The 17,946-nt window shown below is 42.7% G+C and overlaps 1 protein-coding gene across 2 annotated transcripts in view; it reads left to right on the top strand.

The window, feature by feature from the left end:
- Positions 1-2,467: 2,467 nt before the first annotated feature.
- Positions 2,468-17,946, top strand: part of sult4a1 (sulfotransferase family 4A, member 1) — a 55,992-nt gene continuing 40,513 nt past the window's right edge. For both annotated transcript variants that reach the window (XR_013886830.1, XM_080190829.1), the window contains exon 1: positions 2,468-2,713. Coding sequence is in view for 1 of the 2 variants with exons in the window: in XM_080190829.1 (XP_080046955.1) it covers positions 2,545-2,713 (169 nt within the window). In the remaining variant the exon portion in view is untranslated. The remainder of the gene's footprint in view (positions 2,714-17,946) is intronic.

Below are 17,946 nucleotides of genomic sequence, written 5' to 3'. Positions count from 1 at the left end.
TACCAGGAATGGTGGAATTCAGTTATGTGCAGAGACAGGAAAAAATGGTGCTGTTCTCCACAGAGCAGAGAAGGTTAGGAGATTTGATTGAGGCGTTCAAAATGATGAACAAATTTGAGAGAGTAAATAGGAAAGCATTGTTTCCCATGGCCAAAATGCTGGTAGTCAAAGGAATCAGATATATGGTCATTGGCAGAAGTAGAGAGGACATCAGAATGTTATCACAGAATCACCTCGAGCGGGAGAGGCCCTTCAGCCCATTGAATCTGCTCCAACATGTGAGAAACACCTGATCTACCTACCTAATCCCATTTGCCAGTACTTGACTCATAGCCTTGAATGTTATGATGTTCCAAATGCTCATCCAGGTACTTTTTAAAGAATATGAAGCAACTGGCCTCTGCCACAGTCCCACAGTTTATTCCAGACTGTCAATATCCTCTGGGTAAAAAGGTTTTTCCTCATATTGTCCCCCAAACCTTCTGCCCCTCACCTTGAACTGTGTCCCCTCTTGGCTGATCCTGCAACTAAGGGAACAGCTGCTCCTTATCCACTCTGTCCATGCCCCTCATAATCTTGTACACCTGAATTAGGCACCTCTCAGTCTTCTCTGCTGCAACATAAACCACTCAAGCCTATTCAACCTCTCTTCATAACTTAAATAATCCATCCCAGACAACATCCTGGTGAATCTAGTCTGCACCCCCTCATGTCCTTACTATAATGAGGCTACTATGGCGCAGTTGTATAGAACTGTGGCCTCACCAAAGTTCTATACAACTTCAACATGACTTCCGTGATTTTGTAATCTTTCCTTGATTGATAAAGGCAAGTGTCCTGCATGCTCTTTTCACCATCCTACTAACGCACTTTTCCACCTTCTGAGATCATGGACAAATATGCCAAGGTTCCATTGTTCCACAGAACTTCCTAGTGTCATACTATTCATTGAATACTTCCTTGTCAAATTGTTCCCTCCAAAGTGTATCACCTCACACTTTTCAGGGTTAAATTCCATCTGCCATTTATCTGACTATTTGACCATCCAGTCTATATCTTCCTGGTAGCCCAAGACACTCAACCTCACTGTTATCCACCTGGCCAATCTTGTGTCACCTGCAAACTTACTAATCCTACCCTCATAAAGTCATCTATGTCCTTTATATGAATGATGAATAGTAAGGGACCCAGCACAGACCCCTGTATATGTCACTGGACACTGGCTTCAAGTCACTAAAGCAGCTGTTTGTCATCACCCTCTGTCTCCTACAACTAACTCAATTTTAAATTCACCTTATTTACTAAGTGTCCCATGTGCATTTGTCTTCTTTATAAATCTCCCATAAGGGCGACATGGTGGCACAGTGGTTAGTACTACTGCTTCACAGCTCCAGGGACCTGGGTTTGATCCCCAGCTTGGGTCACTGTCTGTCTGCATGTTTTCCCTGCATCGGGGTGCTCCAGTTTTCCCCCACAGTCTGAAAGGCTGCTGATTAGGTGCATTGGCCATGCTAAATTCTCCTTAGTGTACCCAAACAGGTGCCAGAGTGTTGCAACTAGGGATTTTCACAGTAACTTCATTGCGGTGTTAATGTAAGCCTACATGAGACACAAATAAATAAACTGTGTAGGACTTTGTCAATGGCTTTGCAGAAATCTATATAGACAGCATCAATGCCTCATCTGCACACTTGGTCACCTCCTCAAAAATACTAAAGTGAAATTTAAAAGGATCTGGAGTACACTGCCTGATTCACTTTCAAGAGGCAATTTGAAAAGGGGTGGTTGGGGGGGTGGGGATGTTGAGCTGTGGGGAAAGAGCAGAGGAGTGGAACTGATTGGATAGCCCTTTCAAAGAGCTAACACAGGCCAGATGGGCCGAATGGTTTCCTGCCACGCTGCATTATTTTATAAGTTTCCAGTCAAAGCGGAGCAGCTATTAATAAAGCGACCCTCAATATTAGGTTTCATCTTGAATGTATTTGATTCTGAGTACTTAGATTAAACTGGCACAGGCTATATATATCTTTTTTAGGACGCAGAGAGAAATAAGTGATAGAGCATATTCTGCCCGTCAGTGGTGAACTGCATTGGCTATGCTAAATTCTCCCTCAGTGTACCCGAACAGGCGGTGGAGTGTGGCGCCTAGGGGATCTTCACAGTAACTTCATTGCAGTGTTACTGTAAGCTTACTTTGTAACACCAATAAATAAACTTTAAATAGGTAATACATGCATTTGAAGCCTAGATTTTTGTTTTTGTCTTGGTCATTAAACTAAGAGACGGGAAGGATGTTTACGGCAGGACGGGGGGGGGGGGGGGGAGGTGAGTGAAAAGTCCCTGAGGTTGTCAGTGGGGATTGGAAGTGTTATTTGTGGGCGGAGTGTGGCACAGAGCCGGTGTATGCGCCTTTAAGCTGCCGGGAGGAGGCTGGAGCCGCTGCTGAGGCTGAGCGAGGAGGCGGTGGCGGCGGCTGCAGCAGCGGCGGAGCGGAGAGAGGCAGGCAGCTTCCCAGCCCCGCGGCCAGCCCGGGAGGGAGCGAGGATGGCGGAGAGCGAGGCAGAAACCCCCAGCACCCCGGGGGAGTTCGACAGCAAATACTTCGAGTACAATGGAGTGCGGCTGCCTCCCTTCTGCAGGGGGAAGATGGAGGAGATCGCCGACTTCCCGGTCAGGGAGAGCGACATCTGGATCGTCACCTACCCCAAATCCGGTAGGAGCTCACCGCGGACCCGCAATTAACCCGCCCTCCCCCCGGACCCCGCCCCAGCTCCCCGCATCCAGCAGAGCCGGGCTGTGTGCAGCCAGGGCCGGCGGGGAGGATCTCGCCCGCGAACCGGCATTGACCCTGTCCGTGCTATTAACTCACTGAGTAACTCCGAGACCGCATTAAACAAGCTGCAGCAACACGGTGTCCACAGCCCAGCCCCAGGAGACATCAGCAGCACCCCCCCCATCCCCCACATACATCCTACTCCCCATGTACATCTCCCCCACATCAGGGCCGCCTTCACCCACCACCCATCCCCAAATCAGGGTTGCCCCCATATCAGGCCCCCGCTCCATACATCAGGGCCCTCCCCAACACCATTCCCCCCCCTCCCCCTCACATCAGGTCCTGTCCCCACGCCACCATTCCTTCCCCTCCCCCACATCAGGTCCTGTCCCCACGCCACCATTCCCCCCCCCCGCCCCCACATCACACCCCCCTGCAATGGACAGTGAAGGACGTTATTCAACATCATAAAGGGATCATGACGAACTGGACCAGGTTGAGGAATGGCTGATGGAGTTTAATTCAGATAAATGTGAGCTGTTGATAAGGCAAACCAGGATAGGACTTGTAATGTTAATGGTAGGGCCCTGGGGAGTGTTGTCGAACAGAGACCGACAGGGTTGCAGGTACATAGTTGTTTGAAAGTGGCATCATAGGTAAACAGGGTGATGAAGAAGGCATTGTGCACACACCTTCATTGGTCAGAGTATTGAGTAGAGGAGTTGGGATGTTGTGTTCCAACTGTACAAGACATTAGTGAAGCCACATTTGGAGGACTGTGCATAGTTCTGGTCGACCTGCCACAGTAAGGATGTTATTAAATTGGAAAGAGCGCAAAAAAAAATCTAATAAGGATGTTACCGGGACCAGAATATTTGAATTATAAGGAGAGGCTGGGTAGCCTGGCAACTTCTTCTCCTGGAGCGTAGGAAGACGAGGGATGACCTTATACAGGTTTCTAAAATCATGAGGGCGATAGATAATGTGAATAGCCAAGGTCATTTCCCTAGGGTCGGGGAGTCCAAAACTAGAGGGCATAGGTTTAAGCTGAGAGAGGAAAGATTTAAAAGGAACCTGAGGAGCAATTTTTTTCATACAGACTGGTGCGTAAATGGAATGAGCTGCCATAGGTGGTAGAGGTGGGTACAATTACAACATTTAAAAGACATTTGACAGGTACATGGATAGGGAAGATTTAGAGGGATATGGGCCAAACACAGGCAAACAGTTTCAGTGGTCGGCATGGACGAGTTGGGTTGAAGGACCTGTTTCCGTTTCTCTGTTATATAGGAACTTAGGAACATAGGAATTAGGAGCAGAAGTAGACAAATTCAGCCCTTCAAGCCTGCTCCACCATTCAATCGGGTATTAAGCTGATCACTCCTTGGTCTCGAATCCGCCTCCCCACCTGTTTTCCATATCCTTTATCCCTTTTTTAATTAGAAATATATCTAGCTTCTTCTTGAAACCACTCAATGATTCAGACTCCACCGCATTACGTAGCAGTAAGTTCCACAAATTCATCACCCTCTGCAGGAAGTAGTTCCTCCTCATCTCAGTTTAAATCTATCGCCTCTTAACCTATATCTGTGACCCAGCACAATGCGCAATGCATTGTGTAGACTAGAACAGAAAATTACAAAGGAGAATTAATAAATCCATCTTTAATGTGCAAAACTGTGGAAGTTGGAATTCAGTGTTGGGAACTGGACGGTCATCCCAGTTTGGTCTGAAGAAGAGTAGTTTGTTTTCTGAACGATAACCTGGGGACTATCGGAGAGTTGAGAGACTTAGGGCTCTCTGGAAAGATGTCACTAACAAGTAGTGAACAGGTAACAAAATAATTAAGAATGCTAATAGATGTTAGCTTTTGTTTTGAGAGATAGCAATACAAAGGGGTAAAAGTTAGGCCACAGCTTTATAAAGCTCTGGCTGCACCCTATTTGGAGTACTGCGTTCTGTTCTGGACGCCAAAGAGAGATTGGCAGTGGAAGGCACTGCAGATTCACCAGAATGATACAGTTTTGATTACATTGTAAGGGCAGGTTGCATAGACTAGACTTGCATTCCCTTCAGTGTTGGAGATTAAGGGGTGATCTAATTATGGTGTTTAAAATGATGAAAGGATTTGACAGGTCAATTGAAATAAACTATTTCCTCTGCTTGGAGGGACCAGAACAAAGGGGCATAAATCTTAAAAATTCAAGCTGGATTGTTCAGGGTGACATCAAAAAGCACTTGCTCTCATAGAGAGCAGTATGAATATGGAACTGCCTTTTCCCCCCAAAAAGCTGTTGAGGTCAGTGGAAAATGTCAATACTGAGATTGATGGATTGTTGCTTGACAAGGCATTAAGGGTTGGAGAATCAGGGTGGGTAAATGGAGTTAAAATATTGATCAACCTGTTCTAATTTGAAAGGCGGAATGGGCTCGAGGGGCTGAATGGTCTACTGCTGTCCCTATGATCTATATAATTTCATGCTATCCCTCCCACCCAACCCCCCTGCTGCAGGTTGATTAAACATGGCAAACTACAGAATGTTTAATAAAGGATCTGCTGCCGGTAATATTGAAGAGTTGGTGGACACTGAGGGGAGTGACGGATTGGTGCCTGACAAACTTTGAAAAAATATCAGACTGAACAAGCATTCATAGGGTAGCACGGTGGCACAGTGGTTAGCACTGCTGCCTCACAGCGCCAGGGACGTGGGTTCAATTCTGGCCTTGTATAACTAACTGTCTGTGTGGAGTTTGCACATTCTCCCCATGTCTGCACGGGTTTCCTCTGGGTGTTCCAGTTTCCTCCCACAATACAAAGATGTCCAGGTTAGGTGGATTGGCCGTGCTAAATTGTCCTTTAGTGTTCCAAATGTGTGGATTAGATGGATTAGCCATGGTGATAAGGTGGGGAAGAGGGCCTGGGAAAGAAAGTCAGCATAGACTTGATGGATCTAACGGCCTCCTTCTGCACCGTAGGGACCTTATGATTCTATACCAAACAACTGGCTATTCATTACAGTACTTGATCATGATACATAGGGCAGTATTAAGAGAGGTCCAATGGGCAGTGTTTTTGCATACTGACCTCTTCTTTCATAGCTTTGGCATGCATGTCATCTAACATATTCAGTGGGCTGGTGATGGTGGAATAGGACCACAGCAGATTTTATATCTGACAATCTGCACCCGGCAAGTACTAAACCAGTACAAAGCATAATGTCAAAGACTACAATGTTAAAGGGGCTAGACTGAAACCAGTACCTATTGGAATCTAGGTTAGTATTTTCTAAGCCCACCACTATCCCATTTAAATATGGAGGCTAGTTTACATTTCTTCCACCTGTCCAGCTAACTGAAGCAGACCCCAATGCACAGTTTTTCCCATTCGTCGAGCACAGCTCACTAAAAAGGTGGAAAGATTGATTTGAAATTGCGTTATCCTGCTACGGGTATGTTATCTGCAGAGCTGTAAGGCATACTGTGTGTATGCTTGCGCTTACATTTGGGCAGGTCTGAGAGGCCTGAGTTACTGGAACTTTCTCGTGGAACTCTCACCACTGGAAGAAATCACAGATCTGATCCAGGGGAAAACTGCTGCAGTTCATATCAATGTAAAACTGGAAGTATGCCTCAAACATCTTTACCATTTGAAGGAAAAAGGTGGCATTTATTATCAGAATAATTCTGAATTAAAGCACGTCCCATCTAATTGCAAAAATGTTTTATGCACTGAATCCAACAAACACAGAGCTAAGCGCCCAGAGTTCATGACTCCTCCAAAACTTGAGGCATGACTAACCCACTATGGGTGTGAACATGCAGGCGTGACACATTGTGCCTCTGCTAGAGCCCTGCCCCTGGGGCATACTCCTGGAGACAGGATCTGAAACAGCAATACTGGCCACTTAAAAGGCCTATCAAGGCCCATGTCAGAACTAGGCTGACTGGAATTCAGTCCTGTGGCTCGCTGAGGAATGGTCTTGGAGGCAGATTCCAAGTGGCAGATCACGGGATTGGTACTCGCCTAGTCTTTACTATAGTCACTAAACACCATGTCGAAGGATTCCCCACAACAATGGTGGTCCTTCTTCTGAGGCAACTTTTAAAAACTAAAACAGATGGAGAGAGGTCACCTCTATCTTGAGTCACCGGAGGAAACCCACACCGACTCTCTGGCAGAAGGCAGAGAGTGGGGACAAAGGAGTCTTTTTTAGGATGGCAGCCGCTGACTAGTGATGTGCCTCAGGGTTCAATGCTGGGACCACAAATTTTCATGATGTACATTAACGATTTGGAGGAAGGAATTGAACACACTGTTGTTTAGTTTACAAATGGTACAAAGATATGTAGAGGGACAGGTAGTATTGAGAAAGCAGGGAGGCTGTGGAAGGACTTGGACAGGTTAGGAGAATGGGCAAAGAAGTGGCAGATGGAATACAATGTGGAAAAGTGTGAGCTTCTGTACTTTGGAAGGAGGAATGGACACTATTTTCTAAATGGGAAAATGCTTAAGAAATCAGAAACACAAAGGGATTTGGAAGTCATTGCTCTTGATTCTCTTAAGGTTCAGATTCAGTCGGCAGTTAAGAAGGCAAATGCAATGTTAGCATTCACATTCAGAGGGCTAGAATGAAAGACAGGGATGTACTTTTAAGGCTGTATAAGGCTCTGGTCAGACACCATTTGGAGTACTGTGAGCAGTTTTGGGCCCCATACCTAAGGAAGGATATGCTGGCCTTAGAAAGGATCCAAAAGAGATTCACAAGAATGATCCCTGGAATGAAGACCTTGTTGTATGATGAACGGTCAAGAACTCTGGATCTGTACTCATTGGAGTTTAGAAGGATGAGGGGGGATCTGATTGAAACTTGCAGGATTCTGCGAGGCCTGTATAGAATGGATGTGGAGAGGATATTTCCACTAGTACGAGAAACTAGAACCGGGGGCCCAACCTCAGGCTAAAGGGGCGATCCTTTAGAACAGAGAGGTGGAAGAATTTCTTCAGCCAGAGAGTGGTGAATCAGTCGAGTGGCTTAATTCTGCTCCTATGTCTTATGTTTTTATGGACACAGGGAGAAAGCAAACTCCACACAGAGAATGATATGAGGCTGGAATTGAACCTGGGTTCCTGGCACTTTGAAGCGGTGGTGCTAACTATTGTGCCACTGTGCTGCGATGGTAGGTTGGGCGACCTATTAGTTTTTCCACTGACCCCTATTTACACATTTTCTTTCGTGCCACTGGAACCAGGAATGGTGTCACTGTGACATTGAAAGTCGCATGTGAATGTACTCTGAATATTAATATCCTCTTATTCACTTGCCTGTGTTGGTTGTATCCAATTCATATTTTGTTTGTTATTCAGAGGTTTTTTAAACAATTACATGAAGTGAAATGCCTGAAGAGCTGAATTACCATCAGTATCTCCTATCCTTCTAGCATTAATCTTTTCTGTCTGGCTGCAAAGCAGATCCTTCTTCAAGCTAGGTTTTCCCCAATAATGGTCTTAGCAGGTTTATATCAACAAAAGTCATTCAATAAAACCAATGGAAATTCAGCAAGGAATAAAAAAAGTATCAGTTATTGATAATTCTTGGAAACAGCTTAAAAATGATATTCGCAGTAGCAGCACACTAATCACTTTCCAGTATAATAGGGATTTTTGTTTATCTTCATTCTGAGAATATATTTTTTCTTAACACCGGCATTTCTCTATAACTTTGACCTTCAAAATACCAGTCTTTCAAATTATTTGGATTTTGGTTGAATGATCAGGTTATCTTTGTATTAATTTTCAATTGTTGACAAGAGAACAAATGAGGATTTTTTTTATTAGCCTAAGCTTTTGAGGCACTGAGATTTTAGATGTACATTCCTCTACATCCTGGCACTTGGAATGGAATTCGACTGTTGCTTAGGTGTAAATTGGCAACGTCATTTTCTGTTTCAATCTTGTTAACTTGCCATGCTTAAGATGAACATTCCAAGCTGCATTCAACTGTCTAGCATTTTTTATGCCATTCCTATTTACAGTCCCCCTTGCAATTCAGATTTTCCCTGAGTAAATCTGTGCTTTTTTTTATTTGTAAATTTTACTTTGTCAAGCTTCCATATGTTCATTCTGCCTTAATGAGACCCTGTCAGGACCTCTTATCACACTTAGCATGTGCAAATAGCCTCAATTCCCCTGTAAAATAAGTTGAAGTATAGTATGTATGTATCTATGTATTTATTAGTGTCACAAGTAGGCTTATATTAACACTGTAATGAAGTTACTGTGAAAATTCTCTAGTAGCTCACCACGAGGCTGATTCCTGCAAAGCAATCTAACAGGAATTTATTTCAAACTATGCCTCTTGAATGTTCCTTCAAGCCGAACCAGACCCAACTCTTGGTCGGGGAAACCATACCGCTTGCTTCATGCTCTGCGTGGCTACTTCATTGGTTTGCATACTAAAAGCACAAGTAGATCTGGGTTTCGTCTTCATTAATGAGACAGGCACAAGAAATAGAACTAACATGATGGGTGGAGTTTTATGGCCTCTCCAGTCCTGAAACAGTAAAATTCTGTCTAAGATCAATGGGCCTTTCTATGGTCTGCCTCTTCCCTGCTCCGATTGCCATGGTGGGCAGGATGGATGGTAAAATTCCGGCCAGTGTGAGTCTGCGTAATGTGAATGAGAATAATAATTGCATTCCATTTAAAATGACATTTTCAATATTATAAGCAGGAAATTACTGCTATAGCTGTTTCCCTGCTGCCATCAGACTTTTGAGTGGACCTACCATACATTAAGCTCATTTAAGAAAAGAAGCAGGGATAATGCAAGAAATTATAGCTAGTGAGCCCCTGTCGTCAATGGTGGGGAAGCTTTTGGAGAAGATGCTGAGGGACAGGATATACGCACATTTGGAAGAAAATGGACTAGTTAGTGACAAGCAGCACGGCTTTATACAGGGAAAGTCGTGTGTCACCAACTTGATTTAGTTTTTTGAAGAGGTGACAAAGATAGTTGATGAGGGAAGGACTGTGGATGTAGTTTATATGGACTTTAGTAAGACATTTGACAAGATTCCACATGGCAGACTGGTGAAAAAACTAAAATCACAAGAGATTCTGTGTGGGCTGGCTCGGTGGATACAGAACTGGCTTGGTTATAGGAGATGAAGAGTAGCGATGGCAAGTATTTTTCAGAATGGAGATCTGTAGCTAGTTCTGCAAGGATCAGTGCTGGGACCTCTGTTGTTTGTAATATGTATAAATGATCTGGAGGAAAATGTGGGGAGTCTGATTAGTAAGTTTGCGGATGACATGAAGATTGGTGGAGTTGCTAATTAAGCTGGGGATTGTCAAAGGATACAACAGGACATAGATAGGAGACTTGGGCACAGAAATGGCAGATGGCATTTTAATCCGGACAAACGTGAGGTAATGCAGTTTGGAGGATCAAACTTAGATGTGAATTATACTGTAAATGGCAGAACCCTTAGAAACATTAACATTCAGAGGGATCTCAGCATGCAGGTTCACAGTTCCCTAAAAGTGGCAACACGGGTGGTAAAGGTAATTAAGAAAGCCACTGGCATGTTTGCTTTCATCAGCAGGGGCATTGAGTATAAGAGTTGTGGAATCGTGTTGCAGCAATATAAATCTTGGTTAGGCTGCCTTTGGAGTATTATGTGTCATTCTGGTCACCATGCTACCAGAAGGACATGGAAACTTTGGAGAGTGTGCAAAGAAGGTTCACCAGGATGTTGCCTGGTCTCGAGGGTGTTAGCTATGAGGAGAGCGAATAAATTCAGATTGTCTTCACTGGAAAGACATTGGCTGAGGGACGACCCGACAGAGATTGACAAAATTAGGAAGCATAGACAGGGTGGATAGTCAGAGGCTTTTTTCAAGGATGGAAGTATCAATTACAAGGGGCACATGCTCAAGGTGAGAGGAGGAAAATTTAAGGAAGATGTACAGTGGAAGTTTTCCACATAGAGAGGTGAGTGCTGGAATGCACTGCCAGAGAAGGTGGTGGAAATAGGCACGTTGCAACACTTAAGAGGCATCTAGATGGGTACATGAATAGGAAGGGAATAGAGGGATATGGACAAAGTAAGGGCAGAAGGTTTTTTTCTTCAGTTTAGTTGGGGCATCATGATCGGCACTGGCTTGGAGGGCCGAAGGGCCTGTTCCTGTGCTGTACGTTTCTTTGTTCTTAAGCTGATCTTTCTCTCCACCCTAGTTGTCATTGTAACACTATATTCTGCACCCTCTCTTTTCTTTCCCCACTATGTATCCTATGAATGGTATGTTTTGTCTGTGTAGCGCACAAGAAACAATAATTTTCACTGCATCCCAATACATGTGACGATAATAAATCAAATCAAAAAGGTTTATACTGAAGACATTCATATCAAATTCTTCTCTCAGTGATTTTATTGGAAACTTTACCTTGCTAATGACCATAGTTTCTTGAAATGTGGAAATGTGTATACTGCAGGAGTAAGCACTTTTTTGATAGGACCTGTACATAATCCAACTTTTAAACTAACTGTTTAAAAATTGTGGTAAGTGAATACTTTTCCCTTCATTATTTCAATGCCATGTGTCCACCAATGTCAAAGTAAATATCAATGATTGTTGAAATGTATTAATCACAGGGAAGCAGATGGTGCAGAGGGTTAGCACACTTTGCTGTCACTTCTGAACACTGTTTCAATCTAGCCCAGATTGATAGCAAGTGAACGTTCTCTGTATGGTTGCTGTGAGGAAAATGAGTTTTGGCAGTTAAAATGGCTCACAGCAGGAAACTATCCTCTTTGAGGATATCTGTTCTCTTTGAGCTTTGACAAAGGGTTATCTGGACTCAAAACATCAGCTCTTTTCTCTCATCACAGATGTTGCCAGACCTGCTGAGATTTTCCAGCATTTTCTCTTTTGGTTTTAGATTCCAACATCTGCAGTAATTTGCTTCTAAACTATCCTCAATTAGCTATTTTATTCAGTGATGCCAGAAGGAATTTTGGTCTGGAAATGGGGAAAATAACGTATTGGGTATTCCTTCCGAGTTGAGGTAGATTTAAAACAAAGGAAACACTACTGCATGGGTGTTTTAGAAGTGTTCAATGTAGGCAATGGGAGCCTGAAATAAGGAAGTGTTCCACTTCCCAGTGCTAACATCTGATGATAACACTGATAAATATAAAATTCACTTAAAAAGTTCCATGAATAATATTTTGAAAATGTAAAATCTGTGTAAATCTTAATTTATGAAGAGAAAAACCTTTCAAAGTGAAGTTTCAAATTAGCATTAGAATTTGTCTGCATCAATTTTTTAATATAGATTTACTTTCTGGTGTATATTACCATGTAATAATGTCAAAAGAACAAACAAAAGCTGCCTAAAGTTATCAGAAAAAGCAGACACCCAATCAATCTGGAAATTCAGGTCAGTCCTAAATAGGAATAATAACATAATATTATAAGACCGCTGAGGGTACAGAAGGACTGGGTTAGTTAGAAGTGATGTGGAGATGCCGGCGTTGGACTGGAGGAAACACAGTAAGAAGTCTCATAACACCAGTTTAAAGTCTAACAGGTTTATATAGTACCACAAGCCACTAGCTTTTGGAGCACTGCTCCTTCATCAGTTAAGTCCACAAACAGGGCATATAAACACACAAACTCAATTTACAAAATAATGGTTGGAATGCTAGTCTTTACAGGTAACCAAGTCTTAAAGGTACAGACAACATGAGTGAAGAGAGGATTAAGCACAGGTAATGAGATGTGTATTGTCTCCAGCTGGGATAGTTAGTGAGATTTTGCAAGCCCAGGCAAGTCATGGGGTTTACAAATAGTGTGACATGAACCCAAGACCCCGGGTGAGGCTGTCCTTGTGTGTGGAACTTGGCTATCAACCTCTGCTCAGCAACTCTGCGTTGTCGTGTGTCGTGAAGGCTGCCTTGGAGAACGCTGACTTGAAGATCAGAGGCCGAATGCCTGTGCCAGCTGAAGTGTTCCCCAACAGAAAGAGAACACTTTGGTGATTGTCGCGAGGAAGCTGGCCCTAAGCCTTTCTCAGCTGGAATAGGAATTGAATTAGTATTATTCTGAAACACATGCTAGCCATTTAATCAACTGAGCTAACTGGCCCTCTGTTATGACGGTCACTAAGATTTCATTGACTTAAGCAAAATGTTCACATTTCTGTAGGTTGTAAAATGTTATCAGGTGCATTATACCACATGTGCTGATATTAACAGCAGTAACTGTATGTGTTATGCATTTTGGCAATATATTCACTCCAGATCTTTCCTTGTCCAAAATCCACTTTTGGATGGGAAGCACTTTCTTCCATGTCACAAATTTGGTTCTCCTGTTACTGATTACATGTTCCTTCTGGGTTCCATCTCAAACTGGAGAAGGTAGTTTACAACCTCAGCACAGAGGGCTGAGCTTCTGATCCTATAGTGTCAAGGAGAAGTGGATTTAGAACGACGTTTAAAGTTTGTTTATTTATTCTCATAAGTAGGCCTTACACTAACACTGCAGTGAAATTACTGTGAAAATCCTCTAGTGCCACGTTCCGGCACCTGTTTGGGTACACTGAGGGAGAATTTACCATGGCCAATGCACCTAACTAGTGAGTCTTTCAAACTGAGAGGAAACTGGAGCACCCAGAGGAAACCCACACAAGCACTGGGAGAACGTACAGACTCCACACAGATATTGACCCAAGCTGGGATTGAACCCGAGTCCCTAGCACTGTGAGGCAGCAGTGATAACCACTGTACCACCATTCTACCCTTGGCATGGGACAATTTGCCTCATGCTAATGTTTATTTTTATGGAGATTAATCTTACATTTAAAACAATGGAAAATGGAACTTCATCATTCAGAAAGATGGAGAATTAGAGGAGCTTGAGCACTGATGCTTGGATATGTTTTTCCTCAGGATTGAAATTCCTGTGTGCACTATTTTCACTAACTGAGAAATATTTGGGCTACAAAACAAGTGGGTTAATGAACTTGTGAAAATAGTGCACCTAAATGTGACACCAATGCATGAACCAGCTTGCTAAAAATAGCAGACAAGAATTTTAATCTCCACACTACCCCACTTCCCTCATCCTGCAACTAGCTTTAAAGGATTGGAACATTTTAACAAATAGGTGATGGTGTAAGTAGATTAATGTTTGATGTAAGCTAAATACAGCACATGAAAATATCATAATAGGATTGGGTTTGCTTTCAAACATATAATCAAAATTTTTACCTTTGGCTTTAAAATTGTTTCTGACAAAAATTGAGTGAAGCTCAAGCAGAAAGACCATGTAAAATGCTAGATTTATATCTGATAATAGGCTTTATATGTTGCTCGTAGATGTTACACTTTTGAAAGAGCAACGGAGATCTGCAATTGGGAAACCAAATGATCTTGGAAAGAAAGGTAATTACTTGAATGGGTGTAAATTAAGAGATAGATACTCAATGAGACCTTGGTATCCTCGTGCATCAGTCGCTGAAAGTAAGTGCATAGGGACAGCAGGCAGTAAAGAAGGCAAATGATATGTTGGTCTTCTTAGCGAGAGATCTTGAGTACAGGAATAGAGATGTTTTATTGCAGTAGAGTGTTGGTAAGGCTACACCTGGAGTATTGTGTGCAGTTTTGGTGTCCTTAACTGAGGAAGGATGTCCTTGCTATATATAGAGGGAGTATAGCAAAGGTTTACCAAGCTGATTCCTAGGTTGGCAGTTCTGTCATGTAAGGAGAGACTAAATTGCTTAGGACTGGGTTAATTGGAGATTAGAAGAGTGAGAGGGGATCTCATGGAAACTTAAAATTCTAACAGAGTTAGACAGGCTAAATTCAGAAAAAAATGTTCCCAATGGTGGGGGAGTCCAGAACTGGGAGTCATAGTTTGAGGATAAGGAGTAAACCTTTTAGAACTGAGGTGAGGAGAAATTTCTTTACCCAGAGGGTGGTGAACTTGTGGGATTCACTACCACAGAAAGCAGTGAAGACCAAAATATTCCGATTTCAAGAAGAAATTAGATATAGCTCTAGGGCTAAAGGGATCAAGGTTCTAAGGGACGAAGGGAGATCAGGATATTTAGTTGGATGGTCAGCCATGATCAGAACAAATGGCAGAGCAGGCTCAATGCTAAATGGCCTACTCCTGCTTCTAGTTTCTATGATCCCAACACTTATTTGCTGCTAGACCAGCCTGCCCTCACAACCTTCAGTTGGATCTGGTCACTTAAAGACCTCACTGCAGTTTTGGAGCAACCCCATTCAATAGTTCTGTTTTATATTGCATGTGACTTCCAATGAAAATACAAATCAACCAACTCTCTATCAGGTTCAAAAGAGTAGGGCATTAGCAGCACACCTTATGACTGGCACAAATCAGCATGACTCACTGTGTGAAAGGGCTTAGCTGCTCCAAATAGGAAAGTGTTCTGTTGTCTGATAATGACCACTTACCTTGATAATATCTCAGACTTATCCAAGATGATATATTTTGGTTGAAATGACATCAAGCCAGAATCTATCTTATGTGATGGCTGAATGTGCAGTATGAATCAGTTTCCAGAGCCCAATGAGCAAGCTCTTGTCCTTAGCTGTCCTGCCTTGTGTATGCATCAATTTACTCAAGCTGGGAAGCTGATACAGTTCGGATGGGGGAAGGGCCGAAAGGGGGAATGGCTCCAACGCCGGCATACCCACATCATGTCTTCTCCATTCCTCCGAGATGCAGTGAGAGAGCGTCCATTTTCTTAGCAATAGAGCGGTGAGACATCTGTGTTCCCTGCTGCAACACTGCTTCTGTTGGGGTCATTGTTTTAGTTTTTAAGTTTTAGATGGCTGTAAAAATTTCAGAGAAAATAAAACTATTTCTCTGACTTTTATAAAATCTTTTTGAATGCAATACCATCATTTTAAATTTTGTTCTGTATAATTAGAATTACTGGATAATTTGTGTTTTTTGTGTGTATGTCTGCATTGCCCATACAATGGACAAGTGGCTGCATTTTAACTTGTTTCAATTGGCCAAATGTGAAATCTTGTTCTGTGGATTATCGTGCTCCATCTATGATGTGTTTTAAATTCAGCTCCTTGTTCTAAAACTCAACCCAGCTTGCAGGCTAATTTACAGTTAAACAAATGAGCTCACTTTCAGAACAGTTGAAAGTCAAACGGAGCAATAAAAAGACAGCTGTCCCTCTTTTTTGTTAGTAATGACTAAAGCAAGAAAGAATTGATAGCAATCTAAGTTATGTCACAAAACAATTTTTCCTTCATATAGCTAGCAGAGAGCAAAGTATCTGCATTTACTTAGGATTTTCCTGCAAATTGGTTCAACCATCAGTCCTTTTCTGTCACTTTATTTCTCATTGGTGTAATATGAGTCAGAGAAAAGGACTAATGCTCTCTGACAGAGGGTGCGAGTCAGGAATAAATTGGATCCCCACAGAACCAAGACGGAAGGTTCAGAATCCACCTTCCACAGAAGTACAGGTGTAAAATCCCCCCAGAAAGAAATATATTTCACTTCAAATGTGTGTAGGATTGGAAAATAAATATTTATTCACATTCTGGTTTAAACTATCCTCATGCAAATGAATGGGAAAATTGAATTGTGTTGTACTCGCTGCTTGTGAATGAAATGTATTTTCTGTACAAACCCACACCTCCCCCCTGCCCCCAACTCCCCATCATATTGGTTGACTCTAAGAAGTGATGTCATGCTTTGGCTAATGGGCCTGCTGCAGTACAGCAATTTTTCTGATCATAGACTTTGGTTATTTATAACCTGAATTTAATGTATCTGTTCAAAATTCTATCTTCTGGACGTGCATGTTGGGAACGTGTGTAAAGCTCATAGTATTAGCGCTGCCCCCCCCCAACCTCTCAGTGCAAGGCCATAAATGCTGTCTGCATGGCAGTCACTGGCAACTATAGTACAGGGCTGGGGTTGTATTCTGCCCCTAAGGTTTATGCATGGTATAATTAGGAATCAATGCTTCAGAATTTTCACTTATCTTCGGTTACAGAGTAAAAGAATAATGTGGATGTGATTTAGCAAAATTGGGCTCTAAATGTGCACAGATCAAATTCCCCTTCCCCCACACAATTTTGTTATCTCTTAAATGCAACAACTTGGGTTGATACCCGTGTTCTGCAGACATAGAATCCCGAGAGTGCAGAAGGACGCCATTTGACCCACCGAACCTGCACTGACAACAATAACACACAGGCCCTCTTGCCATAGCCCCATGTAATTGTGCTGCTAACACTAAAGGGCAATTTAGCATGGCAGGCCCACCTAACCAGCACATCTTTGGGCGATAGGAGGAAACTGGAGCACCTGGAAAAAGCCCATGCAGACAAAGGGAGAATGTGCAAACTCCACATGGCCTTCCAAGGGCAGGAATTGAACCCAAGTTCCTGAAGCTGTGAGGCAACAGTGCTACCCACTGTGCCTTCCTAAAGGGCTCATTCGGAATCATCACAGTCCCCTCAGTGTTTTTTTTCACTGGTGAATCTGGATAGCTAATGTCAGTAGGAAATCTGACTCTGGTGACAATGGGTTTTACGGTTGAATATGATTTGTCGACCCAGGTTTCCTACCTGTGATACTTACATCAATAAAGTGATTACATCAGAAATCTCAAGAACAATTGGGAGTATGGACTTTGACTGATTTGTTTTCAGCCTTCCTAGTTCAAATGCCCCAAGATCAATTAGAATTACCATTCCCTTTTGTTCTCACTGGGAGTGCATAACTCAGCATATAACACTTCTGAATTCAAATATGAAACTCATTTTATGGTCACTCTTCTCCAGAGGCCCATTTATTATGTGGTTCTTAATTAACCCGTTCTCATTGCACAGTGCCATATCTAAGGAGGACAATATTGAAATATAGGTGGATTAACAACATATGCTTGGCATGAATTGATATTCAAGAGCTTATAATCAGGTTATTTTTAAAAAATTTTTACAAAAGAATTGACACTTAATTATCCTGTTTGGTAATGTCAGTACACACCCTACACTTCTGCTTACTACATTGCGCCTGCATTTCTGTTATGAAGCACTCAGAAATTAAACTCAGGTAGGTGTTTTCTGCATTTTTAAAGGGTGCCAGAGGTTAGGTTTGTGCC

This window comes from Carcharhinus amblyrhynchos, chromosome 6, assembly GCF_965287045.1.
Source record: "Carcharhinus amblyrhynchos chromosome 6, sCarAmb.v2.hapA, whole genome shotgun sequence".
In the NCBI taxonomy this organism is placed as follows: domain Eukaryota; kingdom Metazoa; phylum Chordata; class Chondrichthyes; order Carcharhiniformes; family Carcharhinidae; genus Carcharhinus; species Carcharhinus amblyrhynchos.
This window is presented reverse-complemented; position numbering and strand designations above follow the sequence as displayed.